Below are 24459 nucleotides of genomic sequence, written 5' to 3' on the forward strand. Positions count from 1 at the left end.
AAATAGTTAATTTGTCTAATTCCCTGGTTAACTGACCTAATTCCTAACAGGCCACCAAAGTGAGGTAGCACAATAATGGGGCTCAGCCTTCCTGATAAGACAAGAGATTGGAGTTCAATGCTTCTTCCATCACTGTCTTCATTACTAACAGCACTTTTGAAGGTGAAAAAGTCATATTCAGCTCTCCCTATTGCACTCACACTGAGAGCTGTTTTGGGAGCAAGAGGGGGCTTTGAGAAGTCGAGGTCATTGGCTGTGGACACTCGGGTACAGAATCAGACGAGGAAGATCCAAAAACCTCTCCTCCTGCCATCATTACAGTCACGGAAACACTAAGAATGGCACGGTCAAGTTGTGTGGCAGCCTGGGAGTCATGATGACTCCTAAATCCCCACACATACTTAAAAATTATGGCAGAAAAGGCAGACTGGAAAAATCTGTCACCCACCTTTTAGGGGTTAAAGAGTTAATGCGATGTTTAGTGTTATGATTTTTCTGTCGATTGTACATGGAGGCTATCGTGGCATATCACTGGTCCCATACCCTGTTAGGAATTAAGGGTTGTTAAGGAAGTAAGGAAGTGAGGGTGGTTCATAGCTAGGATTAAGTATTATTTAGAAAGAAATCAAGCAGCGAACAAAAGAGATTCAAGGGATCGTTTAGAAAGAGATGAGTTGGCACCTCCAAGCCGCTCGGGTTCACTCGGTGGAAGGAAGCCGTTGGGTCAACACTTCCCCCTTGTTCTCGCTGTGCCTCGGTTACACCTACAACTTACCACTACTACTACTACTACTACAAGATTGGCACCACAAGGCTGATAGTTTCAGACAACTTACTCTGAAACCACCTCCTCATCACAGCTCAGTGTATTCACAAGTTACTTCTCTATGGGGGGCCCTTTGTAGTGATTTAGACCGCTAGTGAGTCCTTAGCTGAGGTGATCTACCTAATACTGGAGGCGAGTTGGCCAAGTGGTTGCGCGATTCAAAGTGTTGTTATAAATTAGCAATAATTTTCAGATTAAATAAGTGATGTAGTTGTTTACACATATTTCAGAGTAATGGTAAGAATGTAGGAAAAGTAGGCGTATTATTTTCAAGACATATTATGTTTTCATGGACAAAACAGGACTACTTTTGGTAAATGTTCAGAGAGTTGCTCATCTCACTGTGGTACTTCTCACTCTAACCAAGGGTTAAATCTCATAATTCTATGCATTTTGAACCCCATGTATATGCATTGCAAATTGATAGAAACGCTGCTACCGATTTTTTAAAAGTTAGTGTTTTTTTGCGGGCCGCGGTGTCGTGGTCTGCGTGTTTAAAAAAAATAAATAAATAAACACGCGTGGTAGACCTGTTCTCACATGCGTGGGCTAATTGCTAACCTAGCGTACCAACGCTAACCAAGCATTTGTAGAAAAGATATGAAGACCTAGTGAAGTTTCATAAGGTAGGTAATGAATGCGAGCTATTATGCGGCGGCGGCAGCGGCACCGACATCGTCGGCATACGAAATGACATAAAAACTCACTAACTTTTCAAAAATTGCTAGCGGCGTTTCTAACAGTTTGCGGCGCACATAAACGGAGTTCAAAATGCGTAGAATAATGAGATCTAACCGATGGGAAATGTGAGAAGTAAGTGTGAGAAGAGACGGGGAACAAAGTATCCCAGTCCCCCCCGTGACGCCCCGAGGCGGCCGCTAGCAGCGTTTCTATCAATTTGCGATGCATATATATGGGTTTCAAAATGCATAGAATTATGAGATCTAACCCATGGTTAGGATGAGAAGTACCACAGTGAGATGGGCAACTCTCTGAACATTTACCCTACTTTTTTGGGTGTAGATAGTTTTTTTCTGTGCAAACCAGTAAAAACCTACTTTTAGGGGGGTACATATATCAAGAATACGTACAGTTCTCCATAGCACACTCCGCCCCGCCACCTCAGGCAAAGTTAATACTTACATCATGGATTTCTTTTTGGTCCCTGAATGCAGTGTAGTGACAAGTGACTTCCGGAAAGGAAAAAGAATCCAATTGAGGGACTATTTATTGTTGAAAATAGGGGATAATAATTCACGAAAGCGTTGCCTCCTCTGGCGGCGGCTGCCATGGCGATGGTGCCACCACCATAAACAGTGTGGCCAACGATCCAATGCTTGATTAGCGATTAGCCCACGCATGTGAGACCAGGTCCACCACATGTGGTTATTTTTATTTTTAGAACACGCACCTTTACCCATAGGGTTTTGTGAAGGTTTGGGTTGGGTATAGTATTAGGTAAAGGTGTGTTCTAAAAAATAATAACCACGCGTGGTGGACCTGGTCTCATATGCATGGGCTAATCGCTAACTAAGCATACCAATGCTAACCTAGCGTACCATTGCTAACCTAGCGTACTATTGCTAACCTAGCGTACCATTGCTAACATAGCATACCATCGCTAACCTAACATACCATTGCTAACCTACCGTACCATCGCTAACCTAGCGTACCTCGCTAACCTAGCGTACCATCGCTAACCAGATCGTTGGCATGGAGGTAGGATTAGGAGGAGGCGGCGCGTGGTGGGAAAAGGTGAGGTAGACTCCGCCATCTTGGGACTGGCAAGAAGCAGGTGTCGGCCGCTCCCAGCCTCACCTAGGCTTAGCTTTGACCTGACTGCGCCCTACCTAGACCTCACTATAGACATGAATCACTGCATTCAGTCATTCGTCAAAGTCAATGGACTGTGTGTGGACGTGCCTCGCGGGCTGCTCACGATGCCAGTGTCCTGTGCTGCACACGGCTGCAGCGCGAGGTTTGATAAGGAAAAATACCCTACACTTACATTTCACAACTAAGTAATATTAGGAGTAATCTAAAACTAAACTGAGGTGAAGATAAACTACGCAGTAACTGATAAATGGAGTAAGATTTCATTATTAAACTACAGACTTCAGCCACTGAGTGTGGTGTTATAGCTTCTTATTAGGTTTTATGGAATGAAATCTTCTTAAAAGTAGTTGTCTTAGCAATGGTGAATATAGATAAAAAAATAAACTTCTATCATCAATATAGGTATTCCTTAACACTTATTATAAAATCTTAGTTATGTGCGATGAGTGAAAGTTGATCCTTCACTCACTAGTTAAAGTAAAGGATAGAGGAAACTTGGTATATCCTTCTGATGGTGTTATTGATATTTGTAACACTTCAGAAAAACTGTTCAGAGAAAGTGTCAAGCAACAATTTAGGGCAGGGGGCTATTAGTAAGTTATTTATTTCAGTGCTGGCTTATTGCAACCAAAAAACATATTCCCCACCATAACTAATCACATGTATGACACAGACCCTCAGGAAAACCACCTGCGTCTGTTAGTTAAGGCAGTTGCTGAGACATATTTGCAGGTACGGCTTAAGTATGATGCTACACAGACAACTAATAAATTAGCAAGTAATGTTAAGGTAAGGAGCTGTCAGTTGTACACCAAATTTATTCATTTCAGTGGCCAATAAATACAAACCAAACCTACTTTCAATTTCTCTTGTTAAATTTAGGATGGATGATTTTATAATAGTGTACTTATAATTATTTACTTTACAATTAACTAATAAATCAGGTATAATTAGTTGTGCTATGAACATTTATTATCCACAAAAAGATATAAAGTCAGGGTTTAGGTTACTTGAAAAATGGTTGTTAATGCATGTACGTATATTTGTATTTTTAGTATGTAGCTCATCGCACTGAAAATACTTATGTTCGCACATGAGTACTTGTTTTAATACAATTAAATATTAATTTGAAAAGTACTTGAAATAATAATAAAAATATCTTAGTCTAAAAGCAAAAAAAAAGTTATAATACCTTAACAGATAGCAAAACAATTGATAAAAAAATTTAATAAAGCTACTGATACTAAGGGTTGGCGCGGCCATCCTGCCAGTCCTGGGCGTTGGCCAGCGCAGGCAAACTGGCTTCACTTTCCTAGGACACCTCACCCAGCTCGCGCCGTCTCCTCCTAATCCTACCTCCATGATCGTTGGCAACACCGCACTTACATTACTCATCGTGTCAGCCCTAACTCAGTGTGTGACGAGCCGTCAAGAGGAGGGGGTGCGATTGGTTGCGTTTCAGTTATGTATGTTATTATTCTAGCTTCAACATATTTTCAAGACCATTTCCGATGTTCAATAGATTAATCTGAATTCACTGAGGTATAAACAATATAGAATATATGTCCATTGTGCTTCACAGACCATGCCTACTAATCCTACATATTAACCAGAGTAACTTAACCCTTATACTCCGTCAGACATGATCGTGGCTTTTACGTTAGACTCCGTCATGCCATGATCGTGGTGCTCTTCAAATATCGCGCTCATTTTAAGACACACAGTTTGTTTATGTTTGAGGCTATGCGTCATATTTCAAGCCCTGTCATTGGCCCTTTTGTTTTCAACATGCTGGATGCTTGGCCAATCACATTCCAGCTTTTACAAGGATTTGTTTATGTTGTAGTATGGCTCCAGATTTTCCCGCGGTGAGTACACGGTCACGATGTGTGCTGTATTTTATCTTTTTTTTACCGATTTCTAGGCAAGATAGCAGATATATATTTAGTTCCATGAGTAAATAAGTATTTCAGGCACATGATATGATACATGACAATGTGTGAGAATTGTTTTTTTGTCTTCTTATTGACGTAGATAAGGATGATGCCAGATGACAAATGTGAGATGATACTGGAGGTTTCCCATCTAGAGGAATATATAAGTTCCATTTGTTCATTTATCATTATACCACAGCAAAGAGCAACTTCTAAGCTTTCAAATGATATATAATTGTCCCAGTATTTGTTACAATAATTTGAGTGAACACTAAGGCAGCAAGGGAACACCTACTAACATCAGTCACCCTTTTTTATGTACGTAACTTAAGGGTGTTTTCTTGATTCGTAAAATCTATTGAATTATTGCCAGTAGAAACTTCTCCTTTTCCAGTAGTGATAAGCATCGTAAGAAAGTGATGTGCCACAAGTTTCATTGATATCTGATTATTATTTTTATACATAAAGTACCCTCTTGAGTTTCGCGCTATCCAAGTTTCACGATCCATGAGTTTCGCGGTTAGTCCTAAATTCTTACCATCTCGACTTTCGCGCATTATCACCCCGAGTTTCGCGCTGCTTTGGCACGTACGGGTCACATCTACTTACCATCGGCGTCACGCACGCTACCTTTAAAGGTAGTATCACACTGGACATTTTCCTCCAAACACTGTGGCTATGGCAAAAAAGAGAGAGAGAGCGAAAAAGAGAACGCTGCTCGTTTGAAGCCACAGTTGAAGGTGGCTGCCTTAGGATTGGCTGACAGTTCTGAAAACACGCTTGTGATTCGCTGGGAGTCCGATGACGTCATCGCCGATGCTCCCCCTATCAGCGGCTTCACTGCCTTAAGGCGGTGTCACTATGGCCGTTTTCATCCAACCGTTGGGGCTACGAGCAACGCCAATACGCCCAACCGGGAGCGAGTTCACGGTTATCCGTAAGCTGGTGTCACACAAGGCTTTTTCTTCCCGCCACATTGGCGCCACCTAGGGCAACCGGCAACTCCAACTTTTCCTGGTGTGCGTCACACACGGCCAAGGTCAGTTGCCCGTATCCACATCCACAACGTAAACAAAGCCCTTGCCCTATATCAACATGGCGTCATCTGCTAAAGTAAGGGCTTTCGCAGCTTGTGCTGCCATTACCCAAGTTATGGACTTATTGCTGCAGTTATATGGAAGGAAGAAACAGTTGTGGGTGTGGCGTGCCTGTGGTTCCTCCATGCCAGTTCTCATTGTCACCACTGCACATGCACGACAAACTCACCCATTATGACTCAACCACATAACCACATGGATTGAATAATAACAGACACACACACACACAGTGGCGTACTGAGGGGGGAGGCCACGGGGCCATTGCACCCCCCCCCTTTTGCAAAGAAAAATAATAATGAATAAATAAATGTTACAGGAAAATAATAAGAATATGTATATTAGTACAGTATTACGATTACGAATGTGTGTGTGTGGAGTTGAGAGCTCAGTGGCACCGAGTGACCGAGTTATTTCCCCTTTGGTTTTGATTTGAGTTAATGGTAGGATATAAGATGTGCTCTGAGTGAAAAAAAGTAAGGTGTTAAATGATGGGTTCATAAAATTGTGTGTAGAGTGCGATGTCAAGCTGTCAACTGAAAGCGGCAGAGGGGTGTTTGTAGCGGAAGCGGGGAGACAGGAAGAAGACGTATACGAGATTGGGATGGCTCTAACAGAGAGAGAGCATGAAAGTCGTAAGTGTGCCTTCTCTCCTTCTTGCCTCTCAGATTTACTTGATTTTAGGTGTAAGGTGCTGTCAAAGTGATTGGAGGACTATATAATTATGCTGTAGAGGCACCAAGTGAATTTGTCTGGTGACAGTGGTGAGTATGTAATATGATTCTGTATTATGACGGGGAGAGTGGCAGGCGATGCGAGACGCGTATGGGACTTGTAAGGTTGACCTTTGCCGCTATATTACCACCTTTAATGACCATTTTGTGCTTGACAGTGGACAGTGTAGAGTGGCTGAGTAACTATTGTATGTTCAGCACTTGAACAATGGAGCTGCTGAGTTGAATAAGAGCAGGTGATCTATTTTGAGAAACATTCATTGACGACGTAGGCTCACGTGGCCGTAGCCTATTCATGTTATCCGTATAATATTTTCTGACCACAAATTCCAAATTTCTGAAAATTATGATTGGTAGACTTCATTTTCTGTTTGTGAACTACTTTTCTAGTATAGCGTGTGTCATTTCTTGAATTCACGCAGGCTTGGGATTTGTGCCTTTCCATTCTTTACATATTTCCTCCTTGGTCACAAAACGCCAGAAAACGCTTCACGTACGTACTCTATCTGGTGTAAGAAAGTCACCACTGACTCAGCTGATGCCCCGGATAATTCAGTTAATCAGGTGGGTAAATAATGAAATAATGATCAAGAATAATTACTGCAAAACACGTTAGGTGAAGAATCAGCAGCCAAACCTAATCTAAATCAATAAGTGACCCAGGTTTTCTCATGAGTTTGGAAGTGCTCACCTCAGTTCTAAGTGTCACTAAACCCTTGCCAGAAAAGCTGCAGGGGTCACAACAAGAACTGATGGGTGCTCTTGGAAGTGTAGCTACACAGAGCTGCATAGATGCATTTCAGTCCTATCGTGATGGAAATAAGTTCAACCAACTTTTTGCCCAAGCTGAGGAAAGGTACGGAGATATCATCCAGAAGCCTTGAACAATCAGTGGTCATCAGAAACATAATTAAGGCTAACCCTCCAACAGCAACTCCATAGGAGTACTATCGAAGAGCTATTTTTCTCCAATTTTCGGACACTGCTATAGCACAACTCATGGAAAGGTTTGCATCTAAACACATTAGGAGTTTTTGGTTGGGAAATTTTGTTCCCTCTCTTTCAGTTGATACTGATTTTAGTGAACTGAAGGAGGCAGTTGAATTTTATGGAAAATTTCTTGATGGAGATGCAGATCTCGTTGAAGATGAATATCTACGGGGCAGAGTTATTGGAAGTGTCGTGAATCTCATGAGAGATCAAAGCAAGTTGTCAAGACATTGGCATGTGCCAAAAAATTGGGCACATATTAAAAATTTCCCACTTATTGCAATTTTTTCAACCCTACCTGTTAGCACTTCCACCAATGAGCGATTATTAAGTGCCCTTAAATTGCTTAAAACATACCTTAGGAACGCAATGAGTGAAAGTCGTTTAAATGGACTGGCCTTACTTTGTCTATTGTGACACAAATCTTGATCATGAAGTCCTTGATGAATTTGCACGTAAGAACAGACGCATAAATTTGAGGTAAACCAGTTTCAATGTATTGTTGTTAACAGTAACTAATCTAATTTATCTAGTTAATTTTTATTTTATATTCATAAAATGTATGACCCAGTTTCCATGTATCTTGTAAAAATATGTATTACAGCACCTGCCTGCATAAACGAAGATTATACATGTTATATGAATAAACATTTTTTCCTTGCCAATATATTACTTTTTTATCAGAACATGTAGTTCTAAAGTAAGTAGTGTTGTTTCGAAGGTAAATTTTTGCAGTCCAAATTACAGAAATGAGCAAGATTTTAAAAGTAATGTTCGCTCAAGTAACATAAAATTAGTACTTTTAAGATCATTTAAATCTCCCAGATTTATGTTGTACTTATATGCTGCCAACAAACTTCTAAAATGTACAATGTATGTATATGTATGTATCAATGCATGTATGCATAAAAAAATAATACAGAACACCTTAAGAGTGTTGGAAATATGTTATACAGTAAAACACCGATTATCCGAAAGCGGATTATCCGAAAAACCGGATTATCCGAAATTGATCTGGATAATGCAATTAAAATTTTTTTTTTCTATACTAAAACGTTATAAAACATCAAAAATAAATAAAAGTAACTACATATGTACTATATTAACACATTTAAAATTGATAAGAACAGTTAAAATGAATATGCTTTCTAATACGTATTGCCGAAATAGCTTGTAACGAATAGATCAATGTATTAGACAAAAAACATTAAACAAACTCTCAACAACACCACGTCTGCACCTTCGCCCCAGCAAGGACGTAGGTGCGGCGAACGAACAAACTACTGCACGACTACTCTCACACCGTACTCTCAAGACAACGACACAAACACGACTCCCCTCTCCACTCCATGCCACATTCCCCTTCCAACATACGAGTTGCGCGATGATATGAGTCATCGTACTGTGTCTCCACCTGCACGATGCATCAAGGTCACACTTGCAAGCTTGCACAACCATTCACAATCGCACTCTGCAACATTCACAATTCAGATCTGCAACGCTCACAAGTATCAACATACACTGGTCCAGACAAGGAGACACACAGACAAACATACAATAAAACATTTACATCACATGTTTTAAGCGTACTACTTTGTTTAGCGTAGCGTGTGTTTGTTTGGTTTCATTGTTTACATCGTCAGTCGGCGGCAGTCGCGTCACACACTTCACACTGGGCAGTCGCATCGCTACATGTGTTCTAATGAGAAAATAAGAACCAAGGTGCAAGATCAAAGTGATATTCATCCAAACGAGAAAGCAAGACACAATGCCGACGATCAAACTGGCGGAGATCAAAATGGCGGCCATAAATCCGGATTATCCGAAAAATCGGCTTATCCGAAAGAGGCTTCCCCCCTTCCATTTCGGATAATCGGGGTTTTACTGTATATATATATATATATATATATATATATATATATATATATATATATATATATATATATATATATATATATATATATATATATATACAGTAGAGCCCCATTTAGCGCGAGAATTAGGTGGATGAACGCGGTCGCGCTAACTGAATTCACGCTAACTGAATAAAGTAATCAATATGAAAAAAGTTATTTGGTGCACACGTGGGTCTGACTTTTGGGTTTGATAATTACTTAAAATACAGTCATCAGTTATCGAGCCATGATGGTGACTCTTGCGGCCCAAGGTGTCGGCGGCGGCAGCAAGTGGGTGTGACAAGAGTTTGGCCCCAGCAAAGGTTCGGCGGGCAGGGTGTGTGCGTGTGTGGGCGTCGTGCCCGGCCAGGCCGACATCACACTCGTTATTATCGAGCGTGTTACGGTCACGGTGGCCACTCAGTCAGTAGTGACGCCTTGCCTCATCTGCCCCGCCGTGGCAGGTAATAGTGACGCCCCGCGGGGCCGACGCAGCGAAGCTCACGCCCGTGGCGACGCCCCGAGGATGGTGGCGGAGGCGGCGGCAGGGCCTAGACACAGTGTGACAGTGGCTGCTGCGGCGCCACACGGGCGGCGAGCTGTGCACCGCCCCCAGCAGGAGGCGGCAGGTGAGGCGGGCAGCCTCCGAGGGGGGCCAGGGGGGGTAGGACGACGTTAGGGAGCATGAGAGACTGGGACCGTGTGGTAAGTGGTGGCGGGGGACTGTGTTGTGGTGTGAGGCAGGCCACCCAGGCCACCGCGCATCATGGCGGCTTGGCACAATTTTCAAAATTCAGTCATGGTAGCTGCTCGCGCTAACTGAGGCTTTCGCGCTAATTAATTTTTTTCTTGGTAGATGGTGGCTCGCGCTAATTGTGTGTGTGTGTATATATATATATATATATATATATATATATATATATATATATATATATATATATATATATATATATATATATATATATATATATATATATATATATATATATATATATATATATATGCCCCCTTTTCAATTTTCTGGGTATGCCACTGCACACACACACACACACACACACACCAGACTCATTAGGAACCATTGCAGATGTTTCTGACAAACAGAAACGACTTCACCATTTCTTTGCGTGTGTTAGAACATATTTGGTGAGTGACTCACATGAATCAAACCTAGCTCTTGGCAAGAAGAGAGCAGTCATCTTTAACACTGCTCTCTTCTTGCCATTGGGTATGTTTGGTTTGTATGAACCACGCACCAAATAAGTTCTAACACACTCTAGGAAACGGCAAAGCCATTTTTGTTTGTGAAAAACATCTGCCATGGTTCATGATGAGTCTGGTGTGTGTGTGTGTGTGTGTGTCTTTGTTGTTACTCGATCAACGTGTTTATGTGGTCGGAGTCCAGATGGGTGGGTTGGCCGCTCACACACAATGGTGACAATGAGAACTAGCATGGAGGAAACACAAGCACGCCACACCCACAACAGCTTCTTCCTTCCATTTAACTGCAGCAACAAGTCCATAACTTGGGTATTTTTTTTTTTTTTTTTTTTTAACGTTGTTGCCTATTGCGCCGGTAGTCATCTTCCCGGTGGGGCCTGATGGTCGGCCCAAGGCTTCTTCCAGGTGGGGCCTGATGGTCGGCCCAGCCCGTTCTGGCGCAGGCGAGTGTTTATAGTGGCGCCATCTTGCATTGGCTCATGCTGCCCCCCGGAACCCGTTCTTGATTCGCTTGGACGGCTTCCTCTAGAGTCCGGGTTGATGGGTGGTCTTCAGGACAGCATGTGGGTAGTTTTAAGCCACTCGGCGGTGACTGAAAAATCCGAGTGGTAGCGTGAGGATTCGAACCCGCGTCGTCCATCACGTGGCGAATGTGGGTCCAGTACGCTACCACTTCGGCCACCGCCTACCCATTGGCAGCATAAGCCACGAGAGCCCTTACTTTAGCAGAAGACACCATGTTGATACAGGGCAAGTGCTTTGTTGACGTTGTGGATGTGGATGCAGGCAACCGACCTTGGCCATGTGTGATGCATACCCGGAAAAGTTGGATTTGCCGGTTGCCTAAGCTTCTTCCAACACCAGGTTACAGACAACCGACAACTCGCTTTCGGATGGGTGCACGGGCGTAGCCACAATGGTTAGAGGAAAACGGCCAGTGTGACACTGCCCCAAGGCAGCAAGGCCGCTGACCGGGTGAGTGGTGGCGATGACGTCAACGTCCCAGCGAATCACAAGCGCATTTTCAGAGCTCAGGCGATCGTAAGACTTCATCTGTGGCTTTAAAACGACCCATTCTCTCTTCCTGTCTTCTTCCTTTTTACAAGGTACGTGTTTTAAGATAACAAGGGAGTAAAGGAGGAAAAAAGGTGAGCCCCAGGGGGCAGCATGAGGCAATTATAATGTCACCACTATAAACAGTTGCCTGCACCATGATGGGCTCGGGGCCGACCATCAGGCATGGATAGTCTACCAGCGCCATAGCCCAAATGTAAAAAAATAAAAAATAAAAAAAAATCTCCACAGCTCGGAACAGATAAGCGCTTTTTCACTGTTTTCAATACCTCCAGTTTCGTGATCCTCAAGTTTAGCGCTATACCTTCAGAACGAAGCAGGCGCGAAACTCAAGAGGGTACTGTACCTCCTCAAACACACCTCCATCCACCACCAACCCGCCATTTTCAATCGCCATCACCACCCTCATCTTCCCCTACACACCTCAGACACACAAAGTCCCGCACCCTTCGCAAATTTCTAAGCCCTGAGCATCGCCGATGACACCACTTGTTACACTCTGTACACAATATAGAGTTTGCTCCCACTCCCCTCCCACAACATCCACAGGGCCACCTTCCCGTCTGAATCCTTTCTCTTGCTTTATTTCCAGTCACCATCAACTTCATCTTTTCCATGTTTATTTTCAATCCCCTCTGCTCCATCTCCTCCTTCCATCTGTTGAACATGTGAATCACTTCTACCTTTGATTCCGCTGTCAACATCAGGTCATTGGCATAAAACAACTCCTATGGACCATCCCTCTTGCCAATTTAGTAGTCTCCTCCATTACTGTGATGAAGAGCAGCGGACTTAAAGCTGATTCCTGGTGCACTCCTACTCTAATGTCAAAAACCTCTAATGTTCTTGCCATTGTTCTTACCCTTGACCTTGATTCCACATACAGAGACATAATAGCAGAAAAGAGCCCCTCTGTTACTTATTGCCTTCTCAATGCCCATTCAATCGCTTTCCCAGGTACTCGATCAAATGCCTTCTCCAGGTCCACGAGTTTCTTCTTCTCACTGAATGCATCTGTTGTCGACCTTCCTGGACTAAATCCAAACTGCCGAATGTCCACTCTTATCGGCTTCCTCATCCTCTCCTCCAACACTTTTCCAAACATCTTCATTCCATGATGCAATAATCTAACTCCCCAATATTTTCCACACTCCAAAGCATCCCCCTTCCCTTTATAAATTGGAACTGTAATACTATTTTTTCAATCTTCCGAGATTCTCATGCTGTCTGCTCTTCTGAACTTGCTAACTGCATGCCCCCACCCTTCCAGCAACCCCACTGCACAATGCAGTGCACATGCCTTTCAACTCTGGCTCATCCCTATTCTATCCAAATGCCTTAATTTTTGCAAGAGTTAACCAACATCTTCATTCTTTCATCATACTCACTGGTAAACTCTGGAACTCTGTATTTCCTCCTGCCTACAACTTGAGCTCTACCCTACTTCCTCCTGCCTACAACTTGAGCTCTACCCTATTTCCTCCTGCCTACAACTTGAGCTCTACCCTATTTCCTCCTGCCTACAACTTGAACTCTACCCTATTTCCTCCTGCCTACAACTTGAACTCTACCCTATTTCCTCCTTCCTACAACTTGAACTCTACCCTATTTCCTCCTGCCTACAACTTGAACTCTACCCTCTTTCCTCCTGCCTACAACTTGAACTCTACCCTCTTTCCTCCTGCCTACAACTTGAACTCTACCCTCTTTCCTCCTGCCTACAACTTGAACTCTACCCTCTTTCCTCCTGCCTACAACTTGAACTCTACCCTCTTTCCTCCTGCCTGCAACTTGAACTCTACCCTCTTTCAAGTGGAGGGCATCACACCACCTCTCCAAACAAAACTGACCCTCTCTTTTTGGCTTCTCATAATGGAACAACACTCAGCGGGCTCTTTTGTGTCCTGTTTTTGTTGGTCTTGAAATGCTTCTATTGCTGTAAAATAAAATGTAGAGCATTGGTGTTGGTGTGGCGATGTGAAACATGGGTGTGTGTCACTACAGGGGGTCCTCAGGTTATGACTGTCCTCGACCTATCATGTTTTGTGGTTATGACGCAATTACCATAAATTATAAAAAAATCCTTGTTTCGACTTATGACATTTGTGTTGTAATTACGAACTTCATGTGTGAACTAGTTGGCGACCGCGGAGTAAGAATTCGTTGTCACGCAGCGCTTGACCGAGGAAGAAGGCAAGATCTTTTCCTGCTGTACACCATTCAGTTTGTTGTGCTTTCACGCTCTTTGGTTTGTGTTCTTTTTTTCATGACTTTTATCCTTCATTATGTCTCCCAAGCATGAGGCAGACTCTTCTGAAGGCAGTGCTTCAACAAAAAGGAGAGCCATCACAATGGAAGTGGAATTAGTCAGGAAGAAGACAAGCTCCTTTCCCACAGTACACCAATTTAGTTTGTTGTACTTTTGCTCCTTTTGGTTTGTGTTGGTTTTTCATTGACTTTTAGCCTTCATTATGTCTCCCAAGCATTAGGCAGACTCTTCTGATGGCAGTGCTTTGAAGAAGTGAGTGATTTAGGTGCTTATGGCACTTTAATTTGAGGGTTGGGGCTGACAGTTCCTTCTAATAAAGGCTGTGTTTCGACTTACATACAAAATCGGGTTATGACGTATCGTAGGAAAGGAACTCCGTCGTAAGTAAAAAAAAAAACTGTAAGCCTGTTCAATAGTTACTTGGAGGGTTGTATGAGAGAAATGGAAGCCAGGGTAGGGGATTTAGGCACGAGCTTGGAAGTCAGAAGTATGGAGCAGTCCTTGGTGGCAGGCCTATCTGTAAATGAGTGTTGTTGTCAAAAAATTAAAGGATGTTGCAGACAGAAATAGATCCATATGACATGGTGGCAGTGCACCGGGAAAAAGTTGAAAAGTAAATGTAATGGTGTTTAAAAGGCCAGAGGGCAAACCATTGATTTTGTACAGTGAGCATTTGGACACAAAGCTTAACAGTATGAGATTCAGTTGGAGGAGATGAGGAAAGTGATAGAATTAAAATACTTAACCCCTTGACTGTGGATTTCCTACAAGAAGACATCACCAAGCTACAGGAATGGAACAAAAATTGGCTGCTACAATTCAATGAAGAAAAATGTAAAGTCATGCACCTTGGGAGGGGAAATCCAGCATACCAATACCTCAAGGGAAACACTCCACTATCCACCACGAGGCAGAGAAAGACCTGGGAGTATATGTACCAGGCTACCAGTGAAGGCAAAATCTGTGCCAATCGCAGCAGACGGGTTAAGGAAGCATCTATGTACATAAGCATGGGAAGATAGAGGGAGATAAAGGAGAGTGCAGTGGCAATGGCAATGAAAAGTGCAAATGAAAAAATAAGGATACCCGCTAGAGAGATAGAATGTGAAATAAAGAGCATAGAAGTAAAGAATTAGCGATACTAAAAATATAGACAAATGAACAGTAAGTTATAAAGAGACAATGTGTGTGTGTGTGTGTGTGTGTGTGTGTGTGTGCTTTACACTTCCTCTTCCTCCTCCTTTATTCATCTACTCTTCTGCTCTGCCTCCTCATCATCTCTCTCTCTCTCTCTCTCTCTCTCTCTCTCGCTCTCTCGCTCTCTCTCTCTCTCCCCAACCTCCCCCTCTTAATCCACACTCCTATTGTCTCCTGGGATGTGCAGGTGTGTGTAGGAGGGGAAGGATGGGAAGGGGAGGGGTAGCAATGGTGGACTCTGAGCAGAGTTCAAGGGAAAGGTTGAGGAAGAGGGAAATCTGCCTCCTGCCCAGCCGTGACTACCAGAACCATGGGGACTAACACATAGCACGTAGCCAACCCTGTCATTGCCATTAGTAGCAATGAAGTTGCCCAGGACAATGAACGTGTGTGCAATCTTCAACCAGATAGATAAAATCCTACATCAATTTTTCATAACATTGCCCTAATAGTTGCTCAAGTGGTTGTGAAGTGAGAAGTGTCCCCAATGCGAGGGGTGGCACTGACTGAGAGCACTGAAGATGAATCAAAGGTGGTAAAGATCAGTCTCATAACGTAAGCCGATGAAAACTGAGGAGTGCATGAAATTTTGTGACATCTACCTTCTTGGTAAATGCTACAAAAAGGGACTGTATGAACATGGAGAGCTAGAGACAATCCTACCCTGGCCACCCCCTCCTGGGAATTTACAAGAGATTGGCATAAAAATCATATATACATGGACAGACAGAATATCACTTAACCCTGTGACTGTGGATTTCCTACAAGAAGACATCACCAAGCTACAGGAATAGAACAAAGAGAGGCTGCTACAATTTAATGATGAACAAGTGTTAATAGCACAAAAACTGCGAGATCGGCATCACATGACCCACCAACACACCCCCAACAATTTATATCATGCAACTAGGGGTCTAAAATGGAAAATGCTGAAAAGTAAAGATGGCACCACTATAAACACTTGCCTGCACCACAACGGGCTGGGGCCGACCATCAGGCCCTACTATGAAGGTCTACTGCCGCCACAGGCAAAAAAAAAAAAAAATAAATAAAATAAAATAAAAAATAAAAGCTGACTTTATTTATAATGCCATGTTGTAGGGTTCATTAAGGCTAACAAATGTTATTATACAATGTCATGTCTACAATGCATGGGTAAGCCAGGAAAACAACTTGAAGAGAACAACAACAACAACAAGATGGACAATCTGTTGATCGGCATCTGCGACGCCGATAAAAATGTATTCATGCATTCAGTATACCAATACCACATGGGAAACTCTCCACTATCCACCACAGAGGCAGAGAAAGACCTGGGAGTACAGTCGTCCCTCAAATTGTGCGGTTTCCAATAGTACGGTTTCGGTTTTATACAGATTGTCATGGAAGATTTTTTTTAGGATTTTAAAATTTTCCGCTCGTCGCACCAAGTAGCCATGGCGTGAGTAGCAACACTGTTCTACCATGACACCCACTGAAAGCACCCGAAAGCGTTCGAGATAGGTGTTCACCGTGCAGAAGAATTCAAATTTAGGAGAAGTTAAGTTTTGGGATGAGTTACGTTGCCGTAGCGAGAAGATACCACTTATATGTGTTTGTTTGGGCAGCCATATTTGCTGATGACGTCATCACAGCACGAAAGCGCTCCACCTCTCAAGGCCGGGAGCCAGCAGGCGTGCCAAGTTGGCAACTCGTGCTGCCGCGTCACGCATTTGAGAGCACTCGGGACGTTCCGAGAGTCCCGATTCCCTCTCTCAAACAAAGCCCAGGAGTGTTTCTAAGGGGGGGCACTAATTTTATACGGATTTTCGAATAGTACGGGGATCCTGGGTCCCTAACCCCCGTACTATTTGAGGGACGACTGTATATGTTACCAGGCTACCAGTGAAAACAAAATCCATGCCAATCACAGCGGACGGGTTAAATCACTTGCGATAAACTTACCTACAACAACAAAGCCATCATTTATGATGTACTCAGGTTTCTCCTCGGATGCCTCCACAGCTTCAGCAGTCTCCTCCTCGTTCACTGGAGACTTACGGCGACCAAACATGCGATGGAACATGGCTGCGACTGGCACTCAACACCTGAACGATAATACATGCAGAATTAATCACAATAAATAAATCAGAGAATACAAGACATACTTGTGCAGAAGTAAAAAAAAGTCAGCCCGCTTAGGCAATGATGTGTCCTGCTGAAAAATAAATTCAACTGTTCAAGGGTGTATTGTATAGTTTACTCCTGGTGGTAACATCATAACTCAATTGATTGCTTTGGCCTATTTATGCAACAAACCGTTTGTAATGTTGTGTTAGGCCTGTACTTCTTGAAGAAAATAAATAAATACTTTTGATAGTAACGCAAAGAATAAGTGAAAGCAAGGGGTCATTTTACTCGAGCTTGCCGTTAAGTCGGTCTGTGAAATGAGTTTTCCTTGTGTTTCCTTGTGTTGCTATTGAAAGGATAACTGAAATAAAAAAATTTTGGGAGACTCAATTTTACCTTTGAAGCTCCATTTCTCTGTTTTAATTTTAAAATCATGGATACCTTAAATAAGTAGGAATTTTATGGGGAAAAATAATAAAAAAATGTGAAACTAAATACATTTATTTCAGTCCATACCAAAACTAGAAAACATTCTCCTTAATACAACAGAAAAAGATGCATTCAAATTGGTTGAGAAGTAACTGAAACATGTCCTTCTCATTAGAAATACAGCACTCCTGAGATATCGGGGATTTAAACTTCGGAACATGCCCGCTGCTCCATTTAAAGTTTAACCCGGTAGCAGCGACGGGCCAAATTTGTGGCTTTACCATGTACCAGCGACAGGCCAAATTTTTGCATTGACAGAAACCCCTCAAAATAGAATATGTATAAACTGATCAAAAGATGTAATGATATATACTATATAATGATTTGTGTGAGTGATGATTTTTTCTCATTAATTCACTTAGAGGAGCCTTTAAGAAATATGATCCCCACAGCTACCGAGCTAAAAGTACCCTGGCATGTACTGCTCGCCACCACCATCCTTCTTCACATGTTCCTTCATCCTCCGTCTCACCATCTGTTTACTTTGCGCCTCCTGTCCCACTGTTTGAGGTGGGTGGTGGTTACTGTGCTTGACGGGACTCAAGTCATTCTCCAATGTATCCTTCTTCGTAGCCGATGTTTTGGTCACTTACTGCCTCCACCAATGCGTGGTCCAGAATCCACTTGTTTGCTTTTGTGTACTTAGGACAAAAGAGCCATATCCTTGAGTGAATGTGTTAATCAGGGTTTTGAGTTTTCCCCAGCATGCAGGCAGGTAATAGCTTGTCAGATGTTAGCTCTTTGTATTCTCCCCATACTTTTTGCCTGAGTTCTGTTGGCATAAGAAAGTGGACCTTCATCTTCTTGTGGCTAAGAGGGATTTTGTTGTTAGCCTTTGCACTCTGGTAGAAACACCAGCTGTCAGCTGTCTCAGGGCATAGTCCAGGCTGGGGTTGCTCATCTGACAATGAGCAGTGTAGAAAAGATGCTCAGATTTCTTTTCTCCTCTGTTCCACGAATAAGTTGATGCTCATCTGACAGCATTTCTGCAGTACTGTATCAACTTCTTTATTAACTAGAGGTAGACTTGTGTAGTCTATGCACGATGAAAGAAGAAAAGGCTGCGCCAGCCAGTAACATGCTGCTTCCCAGTAAAGCGGTCCAGACCACTGATGAAGCTCTAACAAACTAAAAAGTTGCTGAGACACATGGAAAGATGTCTGAATCTTCCATAAAAACAATTATTTAATTTCTGCACACAAAATAATCAGTCTTTGGTTTAGTAACTGATAAAGTTGGAGAGTCTGTGTATGAGGGTTGCGAACAGTTGCAATATTTCTATCTACTTCAATAATAAAACAACATTTAGAAAACAGATTTTTTAACAAAATTTTCAAAGATTGTTGCCATCATCATAGTCGAATTTTAGAAACATCAATTTCATATTCAACCATTTTCGGAAATTACCACGTTTCAGTGTGATGCACCCTCAAGTAGTTGTACATAGAGGCAGCAGTCAATCAATCAATCAATTTTAACCCTAGAACATGGTCGTGGGGAAGAAGTTACCCCATGGCTTTTATTTTTGTGAACACTGATTGGCCCAATGCAGCAGTGTCTCTCGGGCTTGGGCCGTGAGCTCTGGTGGAAGAAGTTAGTGTCTCTGCACTTGGTCACTTGTGGGGTGGTGTACGGTGGGACGGAGGTAACATCTGCCCCAGTGCTGGTGGACGTACAAATATTGGTGAGGAAATCTTTACCCGACCACATTGTGAACAAACAAATATGTGACTAAAGTTTACCCCAGTGCAAGTTGGACAAAGAAATATGCAGTGTGGATTTATGAAACATGGTGGTACCACAATGGCCAGGTGCAAATATGAGATGGAGTTGGCACTCTGCCTCATGAGGCCATGGGCAGGAAAAAGGCTCAGCAAGGTCAGGTGTTCAAGAGACTCCAAAATGCTGATCAGCACTGTCTGCAACATCCCTCTACCTGGCAGTGCACCTGACCCTGGCCTCCAAATGCTGGCAGACAACAGAGATCCCGTGGTATGGTGCTCACTGTGTCCAAGGATCGACGACAGAAGACACAGCAGTGGTGCAAGACGTGTGGACGCCCTGTGTGCCCTCACCACATCTATCCTGCATGTATGTACTGCCCACAGTAATGTAGCTAAGAACTTTTGAGTTCATTCACTTATTGTTCAGTTACAGGAGCAAAAAATTGTTGAACTAATTTTTATAGCATACAGGTACCTCTTGTTTAGATAAAAGTGATTAAGTTAGGAAGATATGTGGAAGGCAGCACAAGACCCATGAAAACCAAGTTCAGAACACAAACCAGAGTCAATGATATAATGGCCAGAACTTGGAAACTAGCAGGATGGGAGGGATATATACTACCCTCTCGAGTTTCGCGGTTAGTCCGAAATTCTTACCATCCCGGCTTTCGCGCATTATCAACCCGAGTTTCGCGCCGCTTTGACAAGTACGGGTCACGTCTACTTACCATCGGCGTCATGCATGTTACCTTAAAAGGTAGTACCACACTGGACATTTTCCTCCAAACATTGTGGCTATGGCAAGAGAGAGAGAGAGAGAGAGAGAGAGACTTATTAACACGGTAACCGCATTTGAACTTCCCGCCGCCTCCTTGTCGCGTTTGGTTCAAGTCGGCGCAGCCTCAATACCACGCAAGCACCCGACTCGAGAGGTGTGTAGCTTCACTCTGGTTATGAGTCCCTCTAGTGACAGGTGAGAGAGAGAGGATGAAAACAAGGAGAAAGGAGAAGGGTGTGGGGAGGGAGGGTCAGAAAGGAAAGTCAGGTCAGGGCTTTGGTCAGGACATGCATGTCCATACCTGTCACACACACAGAGAAGGTGAAATGAGAATGATGTGGGGAGGATGGGGCAGAAAGAAGTCAGATCAAGGCTTAACATGACCTGACCCAGGTCAGGTCATGTCCTGCCTTGTCACACACACACACACACACACATAGAAGTGTTAACACATGGAACAGCTTGTGGGAAGAGGTGGTGGAGGCGAGCAGTGTCCTTCAAATGAAGGAAAGGCTGGATAAATGTAGATAAGGAGACGAGACTATCAGAGCTTAGCTCGGGCCCTGCAGACTACAAATAGGTAAATACACACAAACACACACACACACACACACACACACAGAAGGGGAATGAGAATGGTGTGGGAGAGAGGGGCAGAAAGGAGAGTCAGATCAGGGCTTTGGTCAGGATATGACCTGACTCAGGTCAAAACATGACCTGACTCTCCCTTCTGCCCCTCCCTTCCCCCACCCTTTTCATTTCCCTTTCTGTGTGTGTGTCATGACATGACCTGACTCTCCCTTCTGCCCCCTCCCCCCCACCCTTCTAATTTCCCCTTATGTGTGTGAGGCACACCCGGAAAAGTTGCCGGCTGCCCAAGCTGCCGCCAATGCGGTGGGAAGAAAAAGGCCCAGTGTGACACCAGGTTACGGACAACTGACAACTCGCTCCCGGATGGGCGTACGGGCTAGGGTTTGTTTCCCAGGATCAGGATCCCAGACAGTTTTCAAGGTTTAATAATCCTGGGATATTTTTGCATATCCCAGGAAATCCCGGGATGAAATTAAGTACAAAAATAGGGGCAAATTTGACTACAGGATGGTTGTGGACTTGTGGTTCTATTTATATTTATATACAGGGTGTCCTGTGAGGAATGTTTTGTGTGTGTGTGAAGGAAGGACTTCCTGTTTAGGTATTCTCTTGAGTATTATAAAGCAGCCATGGCACTCCCGTTACCCATAACAGAGCTCGTAATGAACACCATGTCTGCATGTTCCACGTTGCTGTATGTATACGGCACTGAGATGAGCGTGACAACTGAACAAAATTACAAAAAAAAGCAGCACACTTTCCCTTTTCTATAAGGTACTTCTTAATCATTTAGTTCATATTATAAATAATTTTTTCTTCATTTATTTTTACTACATTTTCTGTCATTAAGTACTCTTTTCATTTCACTGAGTATAAATGGAAACTTTTTTTTATTTTTTTATCAGCGATAATGAACTATAATTTACACTGTCATTCGCATTGGAATTCAGAAGCAGAACAAAAATAAAGTAATAAATGAAGCATATTTTAGCTCTTATTCTTATTCCCGGGATCCCAGGATTAGGGTTAATTATATCCCGGAATCCCGGGACAAAGAAAAAGGTCCAAAATGACAATCCCTAGTACGGGCGTTACCAGTAGAAACAACGGTTATGCTGGGATCACACATCCACGATTTCGCTCTGCGACGGTTGGCGATTTTGAAAATTTCTGAAATCGGCATATACGCTCGACATTGTAGCGACGTCCCTGCGATTAGTTGCAATAGTCACGCGGTGAAGTTTGCACGACTTGTGGGTGCCGGCCCGTCACCTGAACATTTTGAAATGTTCAAAAAGTTTGCAGAAAGTCTGCGATGTTGGCCAAATCGCACGATTATTCGCACGGTTAAGCGAGAAACCATCGCAGTATGCGCTCGCATACCCTCGTCAAACGCAGGGGGTCGCGGTGTATGCGAGCGTATATGCGAGCGACTTCGTACATCGTGCGTATGGCAGCGACACTGCTTCGGAAAGGGAGATGGCAGCGAGCTAGCGGGAGGGTGTGAAAAACCTTTGGCTAGCGACCACTCACTCGCACTCACACTGTCCTGCCACATGCCGCTACCCTGCCCGCGTGTGTTGAAGACGGTGACAGCTGAGTGTTGTTGAAGAATAGGGGATAGGTGTTTGGAAGATTGTGTCGAGTTGATAAGTGGAGAAATTGAGTTTTTGAGGCATTGAAGGACACAAGGTTCCTTCTGCTTCGATCGGAAATGATAGCAAGGTCTGAGGTTAAGCGTTCTGCAGCCTCTAGTCTGGAGTCGTGTACTTCCTGTTGAGAAGGTCTTCTATTGAAAGAAGTTGAATAATGCAGAGTGGAGTCGTCGGCGTATGAGTGGACAGGACAGTTTGTTATGGAAAGATCATTGATGAATAACAGGAAGAGAGTGGGTGATAGAACAGAGCCCTGTGGAACGCCACTGTTGATAGGTTTAGCGGAAGAGCAGTGACCATCTACCACCGCAGAGATACAACGGCCGGAAAGGAAACTGGAGATAAAGGAACAGAGAGAGGGATAGAATCTGAAAGAGGGCAGTTTAGAAAGCAGAGACTGGTGCCAGACTCTATCGATGGCTTTCGATATGTCTAGCGCAACAGAGAAAGTTTCACCGAAATGGCTAAGAGAGGATGACCGCGAGTCAGTTAAGAGAGCAAGAAGATTGCCAGTAGAACGCCCCTTTCGGAATCCATACTGATGATCAGATAGAAGGTTAGAAGTGGAAAGGTGCTTTTGAATCTTCCGGTTAAGGATTGATTAAAAAGCTTTAGATAGACAGGAAAGTAAAGCTATAGGGCGGTAGTTTGAGGGATTGGAACGGTCACCCTTCTTAGGCACAGGCTGTACAAAGGCATACTTCCACCAGGAAGGAAAGGTAGATGTTGATAGGCAGAGACGAAAGAGTTTGACCAGGCAGGGTGTCAGCACGGAAGCACAGTTTTTAAGGACAATAGGAGGCACTCCATCAGGTCCATAAGCCTTCTGAGAGTTGAGGGAAGAATCTTAATAACAGGCATAAAGGAGTCAGAGGGGGGATGAGTAGGAGGAATATGCCCAGAATCGTCCAGGGTAGAGTTCTTACAGAAAGTTTGAGCAAAGAGTTCAGCCTTAGAGACAGGTGAGACGGCAGTGCTGCCGTCAGGGTTAAGGAGAGGAGGGAAAGAGGAAGAAGTGAAATTATGACCTGATGATGCGTCTGTAAAACTGGAAAAGTGCAACAGTATGTGAGAGCTTGGAAAGGTTTATTTTTCTCGTGGGTGCAATATTGGAGGCGCGTTGTGAATCTCCAAATTTTTTCGGTGTATTAGAAACAACAGTTACCTCGATTAATCCTTGTAGGGAACCGTGGTTTTGGTGGTGGAAGGCCAAATCACTGAAAAATGGGCTTCCAAAATGTCCCTAAAAAATCGCGAAATAGGGAAAATTTCCTAGTCTCTAAAGTAAGGTAAATCCCTAACGTATACTCTTGTAATCTATTCCAATATAACCTAGCAGCCACCGCAGCGGATCTGTTGACGAGTGTTGGGCATGTAATTGAATGGTCAGCGTAGTGGAACCCCCTCACCCCCCACCGCAGCCGCCCCAATCAGTATAATCGAGCAACTCTTGGGAAATGTCATGTTTCTTAAAAACAAATGGTACAAAACTGACGGTTAACCCATCCACTTCTTGTAAGTTAATGCTAGATCATTGTTACCGAGTAGTTTGGGGTTCAAAATAAAACAGATTTGTGACAGCTGTCATCCTGCTGTCAACTGACCCGGGAGTGACGTACTGATTGCTATGTCACTCGCCTCCATTTTACTTAAACTATGAGTAGCACGCGCTGAACAATATCCAGTTGGTTTCTGACACGTGTTTGTCACAGCTTTATGCAACCGCTATTCACAAAGCGCCCGTGTCACTGTTCGACTCGGTTTTGGGATAGTAATCGGTCCTTTTGTCAAACTACATGCATACCAATAAAGAGGTTAAATACTCAGTTAACACTTACCAAGAGGTGAAGTAGAATGATATTTTGAGGGAGTAAGAGTATCGGTCCAACCATCATGGCACCGGGTGGAAGACTGACGTGGCAGAGCGCGGTATACCCACGCGTATGAATACTTTCTGAGTGTATAGTCCTTGAAAATGATAAAATACAAATAGTTGCGCCATTATTTGCTTTAATATAGAGAAGAAAATAACGTAGGACCGTTTTA

At 43.3% G+C, this 24459-nt stretch overlaps 1 protein-coding gene across 1 annotated transcript in view; it reads right to left on the bottom strand.

Annotated features, from left to right (window-relative positions):
- Positions 1–24459, bottom strand: part of LOC126999205 (uncharacterized) — a 50179-nt gene that overhangs the window by 24791 nt on the left and 929 nt on the right. The window contains exon 2 of the mRNA XM_050861534.1: positions 17012–17154. Coding sequence (XP_050717491.1) covers positions 17012–17132 — 121 coding nt within the window. The 5' untranslated portion in view covers positions 17133–17154. The remainder of the gene's footprint in view (positions 1–17011; positions 17155–24459) is intronic.

The sequence above is a fragment of the Eriocheir sinensis genome, chromosome 16 (genome assembly GCF_024679095.1).
Source record: "Eriocheir sinensis breed Jianghai 21 chromosome 16, ASM2467909v1, whole genome shotgun sequence".
NCBI lineage: Eukaryota > Metazoa > Arthropoda > Malacostraca > Decapoda > Varunidae > Eriocheir > Eriocheir sinensis.